General features: G+C 44.6%; 2 protein-coding genes across 2 annotated transcripts in view; one reads left to right on the top strand and one right to left on the bottom strand.

Moving 5' to 3' along the window:
* RPS12 (ribosomal protein S12) overlaps positions 1-20,436 on the bottom strand; it is a 511,578-nt gene that overhangs the window by 422,916 nt on the left and 68,226 nt on the right. The window lies entirely within an intron of this gene.
* On the top strand, positions 11,973-15,145 carry CCN2 (cellular communication network factor 2). The gene is made up of 5 exons (XM_049801498.1): positions 11,973-12,297; positions 12,410-12,632; positions 12,790-13,041; positions 13,275-13,486; positions 13,817-15,145. The coding sequence occupies exons 1-5, from the start codon at positions 12,247-12,249 to the stop codon at positions 14,111-14,113; spliced, it is 1,035 nt and encodes a 344-aa protein (XP_049657455.1). The 5' UTR covers positions 11,973-12,246; the 3' UTR covers positions 14,114-15,145.

Genomic DNA, 20,436 nt, shown 5'->3' with positions numbered 1-20,436 from the left:
TTGGCCAGTTTGGGTCAGGTGCCCTGGCTGTGTCCTGTGCCAACTTCTTGTGCCCTGGCTGGGCATGAGAAGCTGAAAAATCCTTGACATTAGTCTAAACACTACTGAGCAACAACTGAAAACATCAGTGTTATCAACATTCTTTGCATACTGAACTCAAAACATAGCACTGTACCAGCTACTAGGAAGACAGTTAATTCTACCCCAGCTGAAATCAGGACAGCCACACACCTCCTCTTCCTCACTCTTCCTTCTTCATAATGCTTAGACCCTTTCCAGTCTCCATGCTCTGGTGACTACAGTCTTGCACTTAACCTCCACTCTCCTTCCAACTGCAACACCCCTAAAGTCAAACCACCTTACCTGCACTCTCAGGAAATACCCATCCGGAGTTATTGCTTCTCCCCTATTTTACTAGATTTTACAAACTCTTTTATAAAAACATGCTCTTAATCTGTGCAGCACAATTGGCAAAATCAGGACCTGAGTGTGGTCTCTTCAACACAGAGGCTGTGTTTTACTGTGCATTCCTGTAACACTCTGCACAACTGGTATTCTTCACATGCTTGTTTACTATTAAAAATGTATTATGCCATCAATTATGTCTTAAATTTACTAGTTCAACAAATTATATAAATCCCTTACATTTTAATTAGCTAATTGGTTAAATCCTTTAGGAAGATGGTCACTTAAAGTCCTAGGCTTACAACAGAATTATTTTGTGAACGAAATCTGTATAACAGTATCTGAGAGAAACTTTGAAACAAAATATTACAAGAGAGAAACTGCAGTTGGTGAGAGACCAATAAACACACTGTAACTTCTGAGGGTTTGCACAAGAAACATTGAATCGTGAATGACTGTTCCAGAAATGGAAAAATAGAGAGTCTCTTGACATCCAAATAAGGTGAGCAGGCAGTGCTCCAACAAACAAATCAGAAGTGGAAAGAGAAAAAATGTCTTCTCAGATACAAATAGTTTCGAAAATGAAAACAGGGATTAAAAAAGAAGAATTAAAACATGGGAAGCCAAAGCCTATTCCCATATTTTATTGCACCACTTGAAAGAAAGCTAAATGCAGGCTCTGTCCTCATGAGAAGCAACATCCTCTGTTTTTCTGCCAGCGTTAGATAAGACTTACTGATGAAGATGGGGTTTAAAATAGGATGGGATTTAAATCGGTGCATAGAAAGACAGGTTATGCCACTTCCTCTTATGTGTTTAAATGCAAGGATGACTTTTCTAACCTGTGCATTTGGGGGGGTGGCAGATCAGGTAGATAAGGCTCCCGCATCAGCTCTTCCCCATGCCAATCTGCAAAGCAGCGAGTCTGAAAGAGCAAGTGCTAAATGCTACTGCCCTTTGCTATGAAAGGCAGGAAAACCCCTGAAGGAATAACCTGCACTAGCTCTCAGACCTGTAGGCACCAGGAACGCAGCCCACACTTGAGCCCTCTGAAAACGGTCCTGGCACGTCACCCTTCTGGGAGATGCTTGAGGGGTTATGGCAGAAACCCAACTACAACTACTTTGGAGAGCTGTTCAGTGTTACATTTGTTCTGTAGGGCCACTTAGATGAAACTTGATAAACACAAAATGGTCATGAAGCGGCTGTGAGTAGAGGTAAGGCCCTCATATGTGAGTGCCATCAGAGAAGGGTTTAGTACCCTCGGGTCTCCAGAGGAGCTCTCACTAAACTAAATCCTTCCTGCTCTGTGTCTCAGGAACTCCCCCTGCAACCCCAGCAATGGAGAATTACGACGCACAAGCACCGTTTCTGTACAAGTAGCGAAGCCTTAGCCAATGTGGCCAACTACAATGCGTACTCAAGTACAGGACTCAAGTAAAAGCACAGAAGATGCAGAATGACAGCTGGTCTCCAAAGAAGTCATCAGTGATAGATCCCTACCTGTTGGACTCACCAACCTGTTATCCAACACTGAGCCTTTGAACTACCCAATCCAAGGCTCTGTACTGCAGACATTCACAACAATGGGATTTGGTTTAGGAACAACTACAGTGACAGAAAACAGTAAAACTGCATTACCAAATTTGCTTTTACACAATAGGCTTTCATGACTTTAAACGAATCATAGATTTTTTCAGTGTTCCATGTTGTGGGCCAGAAAATGAATTTTCTGCTCCTTGAAGAATACTGCATTCCAAATGTCTCTTCAGCCCCACTTATAGTGACAGACATTAAAAAAGTCCCTCAAAGTGAAAATTTTAAGTGTTTTTCAGGCGAATCAAGACCAGTAGGTCATTGACACAAAGTGAATTTCAACATAAACTCCCCCAATGTTTCTTCCTTCCAAAATCAAACCAGAACATTGACATGTTTACAAACAGAAGAATTCCAAGTTTTTTCTAAGCTTCATTTTGTTGAAAATTAATGCAAGAGATGCACAGGGTCTATTTCATCAGGATGCCTCCTTCTAATGAAAACAAACCTTGATTAAAGCTTCCCAGTTGCCCTAGAAATTTAAGGAGAAAAGAGTACAAATCTTCCTGGTGACTTCTTCTCTCAGTGGAGAAAATGATAGGCTGTATAAACTGTGTAAGACAGATGAATAGATAGGCAGGCAGATGCCCCCATCTTTAAACACACACCAAAAAAATAAAGTCCTGGAGATCTGAAGGGGATTTTTGTAGCCTGTCTGTAGTTCTGACTGGTTCCCTAAGAGGAAAACAAATATCTGCCTGCCTTATATACTCTCGGAAAAAAAAAAAAAAAAATCCTGTCACAATTTTTAAGTGTGTTGAGCATAGTTTATTTTTAGATCTGACAAACCACAGAAACATCTCCAAAAATATTCTAAAGAAACACAGTGACCTTTCCAGCTTGGAAAGCAGAGGTATTTTAACAACAGCATCCAAGCTACTGTAAAGGCTGAACAAACCTCTAAGACCCCTCGATGGCCTACTAAAAAGCCTCCCACATTCACCTATACACTGTCCCATAAAAACTTCTCACCTAGGCTAGCAAAGGTAGTCTTAACTACCAGCTCATACTCAGAGGCAGATCAAGGAGTCACCTACCAAAGAAGGGAGCATTGCTCTGAAGACAGAAAAGGAGGTTCTTGGGAACCCGAGCTGAAGGCGGTGAGGAGCAACGGCTAGCTTTACCTCTGTGCTTGAGAGGAGGCAATTCATTTAAGATCCAAGCAAAACGAGGAAGGGTGCTGAAAAGGCACTGAGACTCAGACTGCTGTAGGAGTGGGAAAATAATGGTCAGGAAAAGGAGAAAGCTTCCAAAATGAACAGGGATCTGATACACAAACAATACAAAAGTAAGTGAATATTTTGCAAGGTGCGAAGGGCCGAGGTGGGCAGGGAAGAAAGTTTTACTCCTCATGATCTGGTGATGACATGTTACAGCGGTCAGGCAGAGTATCACCACTGTCCTATGGTCAATCTGCTGAAGCTATCTTTAGCTGGGTATTGTATTATGTCTAACAATTATCTCAGCCCCTACGCTTACTTACTGATTCAAAACTTCCTTCTAAGCAAGAGCAGTCATTAGGCAAGAGGATCACAGACCGTGGGTCTATTTTCACCAGAAGTCTCCCAGCATTGATACTGTGTCCCCGTATCACACAAATTATGGGCGCTCTACTGCCTTAACCTTTGGAGTTTTTTTTCTCTCCACCTTCCGTGTTATTACCATCTTAGCTCTCCACAAAACTCTAGTACATTGGTTCACTTAGTCTAGGACTATCAAATACGCTCTAAGTCCTGGAACTATGTTCCTGCTTGGCTTTCTTGGTAAGTATCCGCAGGGAAGAACTTCTTGTTATCTTGCGCTTTTTTTGTTGCGTACTAGTTCTTTATATATAATTAAGTGATAAGAATGTACTGCTCTGTGTTGGTCTGCAGGAAAAGCAGCAAAAATGAAGGAATTCTGAGCTAAAACATAACTTTGGCAGGATTTGCTCTGATGGCCTTCAAGAAACAAAATTTAGACACCTCATCCATTCATCAACTAATCTGTCTTGAAATACAGCATGTGTGGTTTTCTTGCTGGAATTATATTGGAATAAAATAACCTTTTTCAAATGTCAAAAGTGCATTATGAATCAGCTCTGGACATAATGTAAAATTAAGTCTCTGCAGGAACAAACCTGTGACCTCTAGCACCAGAAGCATACATCTATACCTTTTCAACTAAAAGAATGATTCAGTGACACTACATTCTTCAAATGTTACGAAACACACACTGTGTCCAGAATTAGTATCTTGACACTGTACTTTGCAAAAGCACTCTAACCAGGGTCTACATTTTTACACAGTTAGATGCCTGCCTTTTTATTCTCTTCTTTTACGTACTCACACTTCGTTGCCAATTTCCTCAGCAAATATTCTAGGAAAAAAGCTCTGACAAACCAAGCTGAAAGTGCTTTAGGAAGAGTGGGACACAAGTGTAGGTATCTTTAAAAGTGATTTATGTGAAACTGTGACACTGACTCAGGTCAGTGTTCTCCAGGTTTTTATTACTGCAAGACTCCAGGTAAGTGCAATAAAATGCGGTACAACCTTCAGTATGTTTCTGACCTTAATTCCTTCTGTAACTCATGCATCATTGGAACTAAGGGAAAATTTTGAAGTTGCTCTGAATTTATTTAATTTTATCTTTTTCTGTTTGCATTTTTATCTCAAGTTAACTCCCTGAATTCGTAACAACCATCCCTAAGAAAAAACAAGAACAGGAGCACCCAGACTTCACTGCAGACACATCTCCTCTCTTCTTCTGGCAAATGAGTTTGCTCGTGGTTGGACAGACCCAAACACTGTTTCTCGGTGGTAAAACACTGTGAAGGCAGCGGGAAGAAAGATGCCAAGCCCACCTTACCCTTGGCTGGTTCATTCACACCGCTCTCCTCACACACCATTTCCTCCACTTCCTTCTGTGTCCTGTCCCCAACCCTTCCCACACAAACACATACGTGCACTTCTCTCTTCAGCCCTATTTACCCTTTCCCACTCGGCACCATGGCTGGTTGTCTTTGGGTACAGGCTCAAATCCAGCACATGGGTGGGAAGCTGACAGGAGGGATAAGCCCCTTTCCACCCTTTTGCCATGCTGCACTACTCCAAAATCCCAGCCCACTCCTTCCACTACTTCACACCTACATCCCCATATCTGCCCACATCCCTCCTCAAAACTGCAGCAGGCCCACTGGCAGGGCAGGATGGTGGCTGACAGCTGCACTGCTACCGCAGACCACGCGCTGCAAGAGTAGCTGTGGTCAGACATGGGACGAAAGAGTAATGCCGCAGCTGGGGCCAAAGTGGGAGGAATGCATCCCCCTTCCCCATCCTTGCTGCACAGGACCCGCAGAGTCCAGCTAGTCATGCATTAAGCAGACAGAGCAGATTTCACCAACACTAGGGGTCCCATACGAACAATCCTTTTCTATCAAGTTGGCAAAACTTTCCTCACTGTGTCCTCTGCCTTGCAAAGATGCCTTGCCTCTGCCTAGCATTTTTTCTTCATTACCAAATAGTCCTAACGTGGGAAAAGCCTTTCGTCAGAACGACAAGGATTTTGCAAGTACTGTACAACTCCCACATGTCATCTTCCCTCCTGAGGCAGGAAAACAATTCAGTCACATTCGCCTTACATCTGGACAGAAAGCTGCTTGGAATTAATAACAAAAACAGCGTGGGTTTGCAATGCAGTGAACCATTCAGCTTGTCCCAGCTGCAGAAACCCTCCAGCTTCTTCCTCCAACCAACCCTTTCACTCCTAGCCCATCCACTCTTCTTTTGCACCCGTTCTTCTCCCCGAAGGGACTGGCCAGGGTACGCACATGGAATACACCACTTGCCTCCGTGGCTTCTTGGGCAGCACAGTCCTTTCCAAACTTCTACTCCCCCCTGTGGCAGCTTGATGGCAAAAAAGAAATATAAAGCACACTTCCCAAGTCATGTATTCTACTGTCACTCTTTGCAAGCCATTTATGAAGAAAAAAAAGATATGTGGATATGTGAAGGCCTAGGAGAGGTCTCAATTTAAGATGGTAAAAATAAGAAAGCCGCTCCCAGGGAATTTGAAATTCAACCCTCTCTATCTTGTGAGTGACATAAGGAGAAAGAATAAGATGTGGCTCGTTCATATATGCTTTTAAAAGTCACCTGAAATTTTTGTATTACAAACTTCCTAACTCACAGGTGAACGCTGGTTAGGACAGTTTTAGGATTTTCAAATACCTTGCAAATCTTAAGTAATGAAAAAAAGCAATTGATGAACTGTCTTTTCATCCCATGTCATAATTGAATCTTAAATAATCATACACATCTACCATGCTATTAAGGTTAGACTTTTCCACAAGATCCATCACGGGTAACTTCCTCACAAGAAATGCACCACAAATAACTTCATAGACTCCATCTTCATAAAGACCCCATTGTCCAAAATGGTCAAAACAAACACCTAGGTACAGTAAAAACCTAACCTTGATTTCTATTTAAAACCCTTTAATAAAAGGGTTATAAATGGAGTAATATGCTCAGAAACACTTGCTGTTAGTGTTTCTACCACTTTTACAACTTCATGCTTATTACTTAAAAGCCACTCATCACCAAGACATTTGTAGCAACATGGCTGTAAACTCTAGACCTGGGACCTTCACCGTTTAAAACAACTAAGTTTCCTCAATTAGTTCCTGCAGGAAATAAAAATATCTTAGAAATGTCCCCACTTCCCTAACAATGCACATTTCTTGGAGTATCTGCTTTTCTCGGCTCCATGTGGAAAACGTTCTGACAGAATTTCCCACTGACACCAGAGAGATTAGCATCATAAAATGGTTTTCAGACCTGGTCCAGTAGCTGCTAAATTTCACACACATCCACGGGTCAATAAGGAAGCCACCTTGGCTGTTGTAGGTTACATCCTAGTTTCCCCGTCTGCGTCACTTGTACAGATGTATTTGCACAGGTCACATACCACACATCACTTGCTGGAAAAAGTCCGCCAAGCTGGCAGCTGAACCATGGGGAATGATTTTCCTGAAAATCAAGCAATCTCTAAAATGTTAATATGTTGAGGACGTTACGTTCCTTTGTAGGTCAGCTGCTGCAGTGTGCTTATGAAGTCCTCCGGAGGCATGAGAGACCTATACAATAACCCAGCTCCTCCACTTTCTCAGGAGGGCCTGTGTAAACAGAAAAGCCCATGCTACACTATACCAAGGTCAGTGAACTCAGGTTGCATCAAAAAAGGGGCAAATTTTACAGACAGTGATCTCTCTCTTTCTCCCCAGAGAAAACACTTCATCAACCCTCAATGTACAAATATCGATCCCTATCAGACAACATGGACAAACATATCCCACAGGATTCTCCCCAGGCCTCTACTTCTCCACAGCAGCTACAACATAAATTAAGAGATCCCATAATTTACAGCAGAGCTAACTGCATTTGTTAAGCGAAGTCCCTCATCCAGTCAAGTCTTAATTAAACATTGATGTCTCTCAGCTTGAGGAAAAAAACCCACAAACCCTCAAAATTTACACTGACAGCTCCTGAGAGAAGCAGGTAGAAAAACCGAAAACAAAATCACATGCATTTTAGAATATGCAGATCTGATTCATTCCTGCCCACATAAGCCATGACAAAGTGGGAGGAAGCTGTTTTCCATGTGGTTCCTCTAAGAGATGGACCGCAAAGGATGGCTGGTGGATGTTCTGAATCAAGTCCCTGGCCACATTTCCCCTCCAGGCAGTGACACTTACTTTTTATGAATTGTTAACCATTTATAGGACAATTGTCAAAAGAGTGGTTAATGACTCACTGCAGTCCTACACTAGTTGACTTACTACCGCAAGAGGTTGCGAACCTCAGTCAAATCTGAGAAATAAACTGAAAGTCTCTTCCCTCCTTACTCACCTTTGTGAGCTGCAGAAGGGCTCTGCACTTCCCCACAAAAACCTAGGACACAGCCAACGTCTGCAAAGGTGTAGTGAATGCTGCTCCCTACAGTGCTGATAAGAACTATGGCAAATTTTTCAGAATAAAATCAGATAAACTGAACCTGAGGCTCAGTAGGTAAAGGACCTTTGGCTTCATGCTACTCTCTCTTTCGTACAAATAGTTTTAAGTGTGCTTTGAATACTCATATAGTTTATTCCACTTCCAGTAATCACTTTGTTGTTGTAAGACCACACACATTCATAAAAACTCATTACTTTTTAAGAATGAAGTCAAGAGCTTAAAGCAGCATTCCCAGTGACTTTAGAAGTAACAAAATATTACACATTAGAACATAAAGAATGTAAGTTTAAATAATGACAATTATGGAAAACAACAGAACTCAGATCTACTAATGGGAATCATATCTGATGGTTTTGCTTTGCTCATAGTGCTGAGTAGCTTTTGCTCAACGGACTTGGGCTTCTCAAGTCCAAGTATTTTGATGGCCAACAGTGCATTCAGCGCATCTGCCCAACTGACGCTAGCAGAGAATCTGACCAAGTATCTCGAGGAACCTGGACTAGGTCCACCAGTTCAGCAGTGAACATTTCCATAGACCCTATCCCATGCATTGAACCGCCCAGCCTTCTTATTCTGGTTCACTTTGGAGAAGAGCTAATGCCTCTCCTTGGTAAGGTTAGCTGACATGAACTGTCACAGCTCCAAAGTGGAAGGCTCGCACCACGTGTCTCACTCTAACAAAGCAATACAAATGGCACAACATGGATAACCTGCTTGGCAGCTCCTGGGAAATGTAGTTTTCTATTTTGCTTTGCCTTTGTTGATTCATGAGCTCATGCATCCCTCCAGAAAAGGATGAGTAGAAGTCCAACAAGTAGTCTACTTCAGAGTGCTTTCCATGCCTACAGACACATAGAACAAGTTACCAGATGACTTCTAAGAAAGACAAATACCAGGCAACCACATTCACGATGGAACAGATCTCTTTATTTTTATTCTGTGTCTATTTCTGAGCTAGTAGAGTAAGTCTTGCTTGGAATCTGCATTTTAAGCAAAAGCCTACTAACGTAACTTTAACTAGACCTCTCAGGACTTTGAGATATATTTATTACAATTTTTAAGAAATATCCTGGTGAGCATTTTGGGAAAGGAACTAATTGGCATACTAAACCTGAGGCAAGCCAGAAATGTCTGAAGCCAGCTACAAGCCTATCACAATGATAAACAGCTCAGGGTCCAGATGTCCATATACGGCAAGACTTCCTATAAGACTGACAGTACTGTATGTGCATTGCGTATGGTTGTTGGATCAGATTCACATTCCTCGGCTATGTTTCTCTGGGAGCTTTTGATTTCCGCTTTGAGGGCTGGCTCAGACCTCCAATTGCTCTTATAAAAAAATATCTGTGACTGAAAGTTGAAAATGTGCAAGATTCTTTCTTTAAGTACACAAACACTCCAAGTCTAGCCACTTTCCTGTAGTCTTGCCAGGTTTTCAGTACATCTGATACCTGATCAAGTGACTTTTGGGGGGGAAGGAGGGAAAAAAAAGAAGGAAAAACACAAGAGAGGAATGTAGCATATCCACACCTGTACATTTTACAAGACTTCACCAAAGGAACTACAGCAACTGAAGCTGATGTAGACACATGCATACCATATATAGCTGTGTAAACAAGTCTGCAAGGCCAGTGTACTGAATTCCTAGGTTCAGCAGAAAAAATATACTATCTTAAAAGCATGTGCTGTATAAACATCTGCATGGAAGTCAAAATTAGTGCATTTTAACCATTTTATGCATCAATGCCAAGACGTACTTCTCCAACCTATGACACATTGTCATCAGAAAGGATAAGCTGAAGACTGATTGGACTCTGAAAGAACCACCTTTGCTTCCAAGTTTCCTTCACCCCTGTGCGTACATACACATGCACAAACGAGGTACCCGATGAGTCACACCTAAAAGCCCAGAAACCAAAATGACAAAAAGGCAAAACCTGATGGACTGTGATTCTTACCCACTTTCATGGGCTGGTACAACTTGTAATTCAGTGGGCTAATGCTGGATTCACAGTGGTGCAAGAGCAGAATTAGTTCTGAAGTCCAAATGCCTATTTAAGTCTTTTTTCTCAGGGCAGCAAGTAGATGGGGCTTGCTGCACTTGGCCTGTAGTGTGAGGACTTAGGACAGATCTATCCTTTAATTTTGGATTTCCTGGCTTTCTGGTGGTTTGTTACTTTTAAACATACTTTTTCTGTCAGTGAGATTCTTAGGTTTTGTCTAATAAAATTGTTTCTCTGAAAAAAACTCTTACATGGAAAGTTATAAAACATGTCTAGAGCCTCTCTCTCTCTCTCTCTCTCTCTGATGTTCTCCTACCATATTTAGGCATTTAAAAAAGGCATTCTGTTTACCTGGTTACATTTGCATTTTGGTATGCATGTCATACATAGTTTGGTACACATATTATTTACCCAGCACTAAGGCTATTGGAGTCCTTCAAGTAAATACAGATTTCAGGAGGCCTCATGGGCATGGGAATATATATTGTTTACCATAACTGTTCTACTGGGATTATTTTTTTCTTTCAGAGCCAATTTAATTTCAAGTAGGAGAAATGACATCCACATGACTTTACCAGCCAAAGTACAGTGCTAGCAGAATATAAATAACAGTTTTACAGTACAACATATCCTACTGAGGCTTTACACGAAAACGTTTCTTTTTCCCTCAAGAATCTGGTGCATACGTATTGCTGCATCATAGCGTGGAAGTATGCCTACATATGGAAGGATGGAAAGAAGGGGGGTATGGCAGTAGGAGAAAGCCTCCATGCAAAAGACGGTATCTTTTAAGATGCCCATCAGATTTCAGTTTGCCTAATAAGATGCATTAAGCCAGTCTCTCTCATTAAACACGAACATACTTCTACAGGTCAAAAGCCAAAACGCCGGCATTCCTTGTGTTAAAGCAGAGGTCAAACAACATGACATCACTGAATATTCAAATGATACATGCGGGAGTGGGGGAAGAACCATTTTCCTGGTAAGAAAAAAGAAAACCATAACAGTTATCTGCAATGATTCAATACAAGCCACAACGCTTAGGTCTTGGGTTCGGTCAAATACAAACCATAGCGTTAAGGTTTTGGCTGAGTGCGGTGGCATGCCAGCCTCTTCTTGTTGCGATCCTGGGGTGGACCATCAGCAAGGTTGGGAAGCAGGGATATGCGAGGAACGTGTTGCTCAGAAATGACAGCTGCACACACGCAGTGGGAAAATAATAGCCACTTCTTCCACGCTTCAGACTCCGTCCACTGTGCCAAATATTTCAGAGTAAATAGGCGCTCTCTCTATTCATAGAGAGCATCTATTAGGGAAGGAACACATTACAAATATCCAGTATGATTCAGCGGTACACAGAGTCAATTTATACCCGGTAGCGTAATTATACCTTTTTTTGGTGGTACCAAAGCGCCGGGGCCGTTCGCCACCGGGCACCCCGAGGCGAGGGCCCCACCGACCGGCCGGCCGGCCGCCCCCCCCCCCCCCCCCGCCCCGGGCAGCTCGGCGGGCTCGGGCCACCCCCGAAACCACCCGCCTCCCGTCCCCTCTGCCCGGGGGAGGGACGAGGGGCGAGCGGGGAGAACGGAGGAAGGGAAACAGCGGATTCCCCCGGCCGCCCCTGGCAACCGCCCCGCCGCCCCCCTCGCCCCTTCCCGCCGGACCCGCCGTCCGCCTCGAAATAACACGCTGCCGGGGGGCTGGGGGGCGGCCGGGAGCCGCTGGCAGCGGAGGTGACTCACGCTTAAAAACCACCAGGATGAAAAATAAAAAGATTGGGGGGGGGGGTACGGGGGGCTGCAGACGGAGGAATGCGGGAGTCAGGGGTCAGGGCCGCTCCGGGGCGGCGGCGGCGGCGCGGGGCGGGGCGGGGCGGGCGGCGCGGCGCGGCGCGCAGGAATGCGCGGAATGTCGCTGTTTGTCCGCGGCCCCATTCAGCCCATTGGCGAGGCCGCGCCGCCGCCGCGTATAAAGGGGCGCCCGCCCCGGCACTCCGCAGTCACACAGCCACTCTCCCGCCGGACTCGGAAGGAGCGGAGCGGAGGAGAGCGGAGCAGCGCAGCACCGAGCAGCCGCCCACCGCCCACCACAGGCCCGTCCGCGCAGCGCAGCGCAGCGCCGCGCCGCTGAGGAGACTTGCCCGGCGGGAAACTCTCCTCTCCTCACCTCACCTCGGCTCACCTCCCCTCACCGCCCCTCCGCCGGGCAACCCGACGCCGCGCCGCCCACAAGCCGACGACCGCCGCGGGATGGCCCCCGCCAGCTTCGCCGTAGCCCTTCTCCTCGCCCTCCTCAGCCCGGTAAGTGCCGCCGCCCGCGGCGCCGCCGCCCCCGCCCCGGCCGGCGCGGTCCCGGCGGCGGCCCTGACGCCCCCCTCTCTCTGTCTCCCCCTCTCTCCCCCGCCGCTTGCAGGAGGCGCAGGGCCAGGAGTGCAGCGGGCAGTGCCAGTGCGGCGCGGGGCCCGGCCCCACCTGCCCCGCCGGCGTCTCGCTGGTGCCCGACGGCTGCGGCTGCTGCCGCGTCTGCGCCAAGCAGCTGGGCGAGCTCTGCACCGAGCGCGACCCCTGCGACCACCACAAGGGGCTCTTCTGCGACTTCGGCTCCCCCGCCAACCGCAGGATCGGCGTCTGCACCGGTGAGTGGGGGCCGGGGCCGCCGCCGGCCGGGACGGGAACGGGGACGGGGACGGGGGCCTGCCGGGCTGGGGGCCGGGGAAGGGGGAAGCCGGGGCTGCGGCCCGGCCTCGCTGCCAGCGCCCGCCCGCCTCACCCTCCGCCTCCTGCTCCTCGCAGCTCGGGACGGAGCCCCGTGCGTCTTCGGCGGCATGGTGTACCGGAGCGGCGAGTCCTTCCAGAGCAGCTGCAAGTACCAGTGCACCTGCCTGGACGGGGCGGTGGGCTGCGTGCCCCTCTGCAGCATGGACGTCCTCCTGCCCAGCCCCGACTGCCCCTACCCGCGCCGGGTGAAGCTCCCTGGCAAGTGCTGCGAGGAGTGGGTCTGTGACGAGGCCAAAGAGCAGACCGCTGTGGGACCTGCGCTCGCTGGTGAGTGGGGGTCCCTCTGCGGACGGCAGCCTGGGGGGAAGGGGCACCCTGCATGGAGTTTGAAGGCGGTGGGACGGGGTGATGTGGAGCACCCCAGTGGTTGGAGCGCTGCAGTAAGTGGAGTCACCCCACAGATAAGTGTGGCTGCCTGAATTTATCAGGAAATGGAAGAGAGCCTTTAGCAGGGCATGAGGTCAGGCAGTGGTCTCATCTGGCTTGTCTGTCTGCTGCAGCCTACAGACTGGAAGACACTTATGGTCCAGACCCGACAATGATGCGTGCCAACTGCCTGGTTCAGACCACGGAATGGAGTGCTTGCTCCAAGACCTGTGGCATGGGCATCTCCACCAGGGTCACCAATGATAATGCCTTCTGCAGACTGGAGAAACAGAGCAGACTCTGCATGGTCAGACCTTGCGAAGCAGACCTGGAAGAGAACATCAAGGTAAATAGTCTCATCTTTATGTGTCATCTATGAGGATGCTTCCGTCCACTAGCAAAAACCCAGTGTCTTACCAAAAAATGTGCAGTTCTGACAGGTAGTCAGTTTCAAGTGGCTCACCTTCAAATTTGAGTTTTGCCCCAGCGGTGTGCAATAGTTTGCAATTAAATGTCCTTAGTTTTCTCTTGCACTGTATTATGGCACTCTGTAAGACATTCTTGCCTGATGGAAATATAGTAAGGATTAGTGTGTCTGCTTGCCCTTAGCTTCCAAACTTAGTGCTGTGTGAAAGCCTACCTTCTAAACATTTTGTATTCACTTATATCCTAACAGAAAGGCAAAAAGTGCATTCGCACCCCCAAAATCTCCAAGCCCATCAAGTTTGAGCTGTCTGGCTGCACCAGCGTGAAGACCTACAGAGCTAAGTTCTGTGGTGTCTGCACTGATGGGCGCTGCTGCACACCCCACAGAACAGCCACCCTCCCTGTGGAGTTCAAGTGCCCTGATGGGGAGATCATGAAAAGGAAAATGATGTTCATCAAGACCTGCGCGTGCCACTACAACTGCCCGGGAGACAATGACATCTTTGAGTCTCTGTACTACAGAAAGATGTATGGAGACATGGCATAAAGCCAGAAGGAGACGCTAACTAGATTCTCAACTTGAACTGATTTGCATCTCATTTTGTAAACATGATTCAATAGCACAAGGTATTTAAATCAGTTTTTTTTAATTTCAACAAACTGCTCCATGTGACTTAAGACAGTTTTTCTACTGACCCCAAATGGTGGTTTGAAGAAGGTATAAACGGACAGTGGGACCACAGCAAGACACAGCTTCAGAACATGTTGTTCATGAGGTGGTGTGAAGGGGTTAAGGGAAACAGGCAGGAAAAGCAGATTCAAGCAAATGTTCCCTTAATGTGGTACAGCATGCTTCATCTAGTAGTGCAATTGAGAAGGAGACCGTTAGCACATTTGCTGGTGCTGGTTTAGTGACAGCAACAGCTGGAATGCAAACCCTCACCCAGCAACGTGCTAAGTAGAAGGTGTTCTGTTAGTCAGGACAGTAATGTTTCAGCTCTGACACTCTGATTCATATGGCTTGGTCAACAAGAATCAGAATCATGTCTATTAGACTGGACAGCTTGTGGCAGTTAATTTACCTGTAACAAGCTACTTCTTATTAATATTGTAAATACTGTGTATATATATTTGTACAGTTATCTAAATTAATTTAAAGTTTTGTGCCTTTGTTTAATGCTTTGAAATTTCAATGATAGCCTTCTTTTTTGGAACAAGATAGGTAGGATTTAAAGCTTGTTTGACAATGCATTCAAAGCATGAAGTAGATACTCTAGTGGAAACTGTTCAGGTAGGGCCAAATGGTGAGTTGAGATCACGATGGAGATTGTTAAGAGTTGAGGTGCCTGCATCCTTACAAAGCATTCATCTGGCAAAATAAATTTACTTCCACTTTATTGAACAAGTGACTTTAAGAAAAGTGGCTCTTCTGTAGCTCATCAGTCTTTCCACTTGAGCATTTGTTTCTTTCTTTGACTATGGCTCTTTTTGGACAGTTTATTTGTTGAGAAGTGTGACCAAAAGTTACATGTTTGCACCTTTTTAGTTGAAAATAAAGTATTTATATTTTTTATATAAATGGCTTGGTATTTCATTTACCTTTAGTCTTCACTATTCCTTTACATATTACTAAAAGCGCTTGGCTTTGCACTAGATGAAAATAAAGTAATGCGTGGTGGGGTTTTTGTCCAGAAAGACATGTGCTTATGAATAAGCTAATGATTATGGCTACTTATTCTGTTGCTAGTGAACCAACTGTAGTTTGTTACTGCTCTGAATTCAGAATAGAGGGTAGGGCCAGGTTTGCTTTGCCAAGCTCAGTATTGCATTAGAAAGTGCAGCATCACATGTGGTGGCTTTAAAATGAGCCAGCTGGTCACCACAGTATTCAACTCCTGCCGTAATATACCATGCCACATGTTTTAATTTCACTGGAGTGTTCCACTGGTTATGATTTGTTTTCAACTAAGGCAAGGAAAATGTTTTTAAAGTATCTGCATTGAAGTGGCTCCTGACTAGACTCAAATCCAGAAGTCCAAAATTTGGTAAAATTCTCTTTGAAGACCTAGTGAGTTGTATTGTAGAAATTGCAGCATAGCACAGGTGGGAAGGGGCCTCTCTAAGATCTTCTGATTTAACCTTCATGCAGAGCAGGGCTAACTTAGATGTGGTTTTACTTGAATTAAGACCTTAGTATGGTGTGGTAGGCAGAGCACTGAACTTTGATGGCAAACACCTGGGCTATCTTCCTACTTGATGACTGGGGCAAATAATTTGACATGACAGTTATGTCTGTAAAGCGTCCATTGATTCAAACTCTTGCAGGCCCACAGATGAGAAGTAGGAGCTACACATTTTGATAATGGTCCAAACATCATCTCAGATAAACAAAAAACAATAGAAGGACAGTTGTGAGTCACTTGCCTCACCCCCCTAAAGCTAAAAGGAAAGCTTCAGTCCTGTGCTAGGTCCTACATTAATAACAGACTTTTGTTTGTCCATTTATTAAGACGAGGGGATTCTTTGAATTTAAAATTAACCTTTGATCTAGAAGCATTAGTTCTTGTTTTCAGAAAAAAATGTGTACTCTCCAACAAGAATCCTTTTCAGGCAAACAAGTTCAATCTGGAATTTCCTGATGGTGAAAGAGTGTTAGCTTACAAAAATGTCCATCCTTCCTGAGAACCTTCCAATCCTGTTGATTTCAGTTAGCATTAGCAGCAAATCGGTGTAACACCAGCTTTTGACTAATGACGGACAACAGAGCCCTAAACTAATGGGAAGTCAATGGGAGTCTTGCCAGTGGCCTCACCAGGCTTTGCACAAGGCCGTAGAAGCATTTCCCCTTCCTCTAAAAAATACGAGGAATTCTCCTGGCATGAGGAAGTGGCTTTGTGTCCCATATGAAATAGTTTTGGGTAGCCTCTGGCTCTTAAACTCCTTGAGAATCTCCAGCATTTTTTTTCTCTCTCCTTTTTTTTTTTTTTTTTTTTCCTTCCTTTTTTTCAGGTTATGAATATGATGCAGCTGTTCAGTTCACCCTGGAAACATTTCAAACACTCATACAACCACAAGCACTGGTTGTCCAACTGCTTCTGTGGCTCCACCCTCAAATAACAAGAAAACTGTCATTTCTCGTTCCAGCAAGGACAGGATGTACATGGACTTTGTAGCCATCACTATAGAAGCTCTCATGATCAGAAGAACAGAAAGAAGTGCAATATACCTGGCAGGCTGGGATTAATGCCCTTAAGAGATGGGGTGTTTATGATGCTGCTCAAGCCCGTTCATTAACAACTCTGCCCTGCGTTCTTTTACAAATTGGTATCAGACATTATAATGAATAGCCATTCCTTATAACATCAGTCTCTTGAGCCTCATGACCAGCTCATGAGATTCGGGTTCTGTTGCCAGTCCTTGGCAGCGTGGGCTGTATCTCAGACACCTAAGGTGCACAGCACTGTGGCCTCCCCTGACACTGTCCACCAGCTGTGCCTGGCTACCAGGCCAGAGAGCAGCAGCAGTGCTTTAGTTTAGAAAGGCCATCTGTAATTAGACACCCACAAAGGGGCTCCCCCAAAACAACTTGGGACCACAACCTATTCTCTGCCTGGTAATGCAGTGATGCAGCTGCTTTGCGGGCCATCTGACAAATTATCATGCTCCTTCACAGGCCAGCGGAGAAGGACAGAAGAGGCCTCCTGTCAGAATATTTTAATGGTGGTTTGCTGTTGCCAGTATGAATTAAAATAAGGAAGTATGCTGCATATGCAAATCTGTTTAGCAAGTTGTTGCTCTCCCCTGAGCATATCAAGGATCATAAATCTCAGCTATCACTGCATTATAATGATTCGCACTCCTTTTTTTTTCTAGGAACACATGTAGTCTTCTGACAGAAGCATGCATTTTACACCGTTTCATAGGTGCTAGACCTCTGAAGGTTTTATCTCTGAAGGTAAAGAAATTTAAATACTTTCTTATAAGGTCTTCTAGAGGTGTAGGTGGGCATTATACTGTTTGTAAGACTTTCTTTCAAAGGTATCCTGGGAAAACGGAGCCGTTGTGTGGAATTTATGGCATCTTAAATGATGGTTAAAATGTGGGCCTTTCAACCGTAAAGGCGTTTCCTGATTTCATTCTTTGTGCCTAAGGTGCATAGATGCAAGAATAAAAACTTGAGTTCAAAAGTCCAAAGTGGCTTACATGGGAGAGAATGTTGGTTCACATTCCTTCCAAAATACCTTGTTTTGGAAATCTGCTTTTAGATGTTTGCATCCTCAGAAAATCCTGTTGTGCAGGTTTGCTACTGTACTTTTAAAATATTTTATTCATATATGAAAGTATATTCATTCAAATGAATAGCTCCTTAAAATGGATCTCCAGCAATACTAATAATACAGTTGGTAAAGGACCACTGTGAAGTCAATACTCATTTAATAAATGATAGTCAATTAATTATTAAACAGGAGTTCAAGGTGGCTGGAGACTCGACTATCAAATAATTCGTAAAGTAATTCTAAACTGTCGTATTTCAGATTTTTTGTACCATAACACTTTTGCATGGATTTGCAGCTTAGCTTTCTAACACAATACAGATGTGAACAACAGACACGGATTATAGCCCTTTCATATGAAATAGGCTCTACTCTCCAGATGGAAATTTGTCAGATTCCTCAGAGCTAAGAAACATCCAAAAGACACTAGTTAAGAAACTCTTCAAGAATGAGCCACTTTTAACGATCCATAACCACACAGGAACAAATAAGTCTTTGAATAATATCCAGTTGTTTGTCTCACAAAGACAGGGGCTCAGCTGAGAAAACTGACTTTTGGACACCACTAGAAATAGCATACTCTTAACTAGATCATTTGTAGTTTTTTTCATGTAGCATAGCTTTTTCAGACATCACACTTGAAGAAAGCACTCTTACCATTACACTGAAAAGGACATTAAATGTAAGAAGGAACAGTAATATTCTTACCTAAATATATAATAATTCAACCATTCTGACTTTGCATCCTACCACCAAAAACCTAAGTTCTTTAAAAACAGTGCTTAAATGTGGCTTTAACTGATGTTATACTATGCCTACATATGGAAGTAGTTAGCAAGGAGAAGTTGGGATGAAATACCAGTGTAAGGCTTTGCCCAAAACCCAAGAAGAATCTGAGAGAGGAAGTAGCTCAGTTAACTTATTTTTCCTCTCATTTTCCACTTTTTTTCCTCCCTGCAGTTCCTTTGATTCATGCCCATAAATGGACATACCAAAAGCCACCACATTCTCACAGTGTTTTTCAGCCTGCCTGGAACCAGGAAATACCAGGAATTTCTTCAAGGAACCTGTTCCCAAACTGTACTAAAGCCTTCAACACATTTAGCGTTTGAACAGAGCTTAGAAGCATGACTAAGGTCCCATGTCCACTGCATGATCCTGCGTTGCTCCTGCATCAGAGAACAACTGCTTGCAGTCATTACCGCTAGCCCTGGCTGTTGCAGCTCTTCTCTGTGGGGGTCCAAGCCCACACCCTCAGAGAAGTGAATTTGGGACCATTCTGCAAAGTTCCCCCAGAAACATCTGACTGTGTATTGTGGCAGCATTCCTCAGCTCCTGTCTGTTATTGGGGCAGTGCCAAATGCAGGAGTATTTACGTTTGCTTAATGGTAAGTAAGTCCAACCCTAATAGTAGTATAATAGTGTTTATGCTGCGAGGAACAAAGCATTTTACAGCCTTGCGAGCAGGACCAAAAGGTTGCTAACGCGGTACTGCAGTGTAAACACAATCCAGTGGTGCCTCCATTCATTACTCAGTCCCATTAATTGGGCCACTGAAAGAAATGCACAATCCAAAGAAATGTTTGTTGTTTTAAATTAGTCCTATTAAAAGCAGGTATTTAACAGCTTTCAGCAGCTACGAAATATGTTTTCCTGCTCCTGAGCTAAATGCTAAGAACCAGCTTTTCAGCCAGTTTTCAGGACTTAGGTCAGCCTAGCTAATTGACATAGCTGCAGTCACACTGGTTTAAACCACCTGTGGCCCAAAGTCCTGAGGCTGTACGATGTCAGGGGAACCGCACAGGGCTGTGTGCCTGGGAAGGCTCCCAAGAGGACACAGGCTGGGTCCTGGGGCATTTGCTGGACAATAAGCACTTGCAGCAGCATAAATTGCAGAGGAAAGTATTCTGTAAACAGCTAAAATTACAAGGTACTACGGAAGTGATAAGCCAGAGTATCTGGTAAATGAATGGGATGGAGAAGGATTCAAAGTAGATCTGAAATACTGTTCAAGCTTTAGACAATGTAACACCTGGGAAGGTATTAGATATAATCTTAATACACTGTGATATGATATGGTGTTAATTATGCTTTCTCAATTACATATTTCTTAAATCATGCAATTAAAAAAAAAGGTCTTTATTCTTCACCAAAGAAGACATTTGATGTCTTCTGATGAGAGACCATCTCAACATGGACTTTGTGATGTGGCACAACACCATGCTCTGAAGGAACTTACTTTGCCCTAACTCTCAGGCTTTGGTTACATCCCATGTGCCGAGCCATCCACTGATCCAAGGACAGATATGGCCCAGACGACATCTGTAATGGTGTTCTGCTATCACACAGCTCCAGCCCCAAGTGGAGAGCCTGGCAGGAGGAGAGGAATGGTAAAACAACAGAAAACAGATCAGCTAAACAGATGGCCATCCCTCTGGGGTTCAGCTTCACAGCCAGCAAGAGCAAGAAAGAAAGGTAACACTGTGCAAAATTTGCACCTTCTTGCCTGTGAATCAAGAGCAAGAGAGAAATGCGTATCTGATGAAAAGCATGAGAATAGTTGAGGACCACTACATGCTGTAAAGCCAGGGAGTAA

The sequence above is a fragment of the Accipiter gentilis genome, chromosome 5 (assembly GCF_929443795.1).
Source record: "Accipiter gentilis chromosome 5, bAccGen1.1, whole genome shotgun sequence".
Classification (NCBI taxonomy): domain Eukaryota; kingdom Metazoa; phylum Chordata; class Aves; order Accipitriformes; family Accipitridae; genus Astur; species Astur gentilis.
The sequence above is the reverse complement of the archived record's forward strand: the minus strand, read 5'-3'. Positions and strand labels throughout refer to the sequence as shown.

Coding starts and splice junctions, on each gene's coding strand:
- CCN2 (XM_049801498.1), top strand. CDS start 12,247: ATGGCCCCCGCCAGCTTCGCCGTAGCCCTTCTCCTCGCCCTCCTCAGC. Junction 12,298..12,409: donor TCCTCGCCCTCCTCAGCCCG/GTAAGTGCCGCC, acceptor CGCCGCTTGCAG/GAGGCGCAGGGCCAGGAGTG. Junction 13,042..13,274: donor TGTGGGACCTGCGCTCGCTG/GTGAGTGGGGGT, acceptor TGTCTGCTGCAG/CCTACAGACTGGAAGACACT.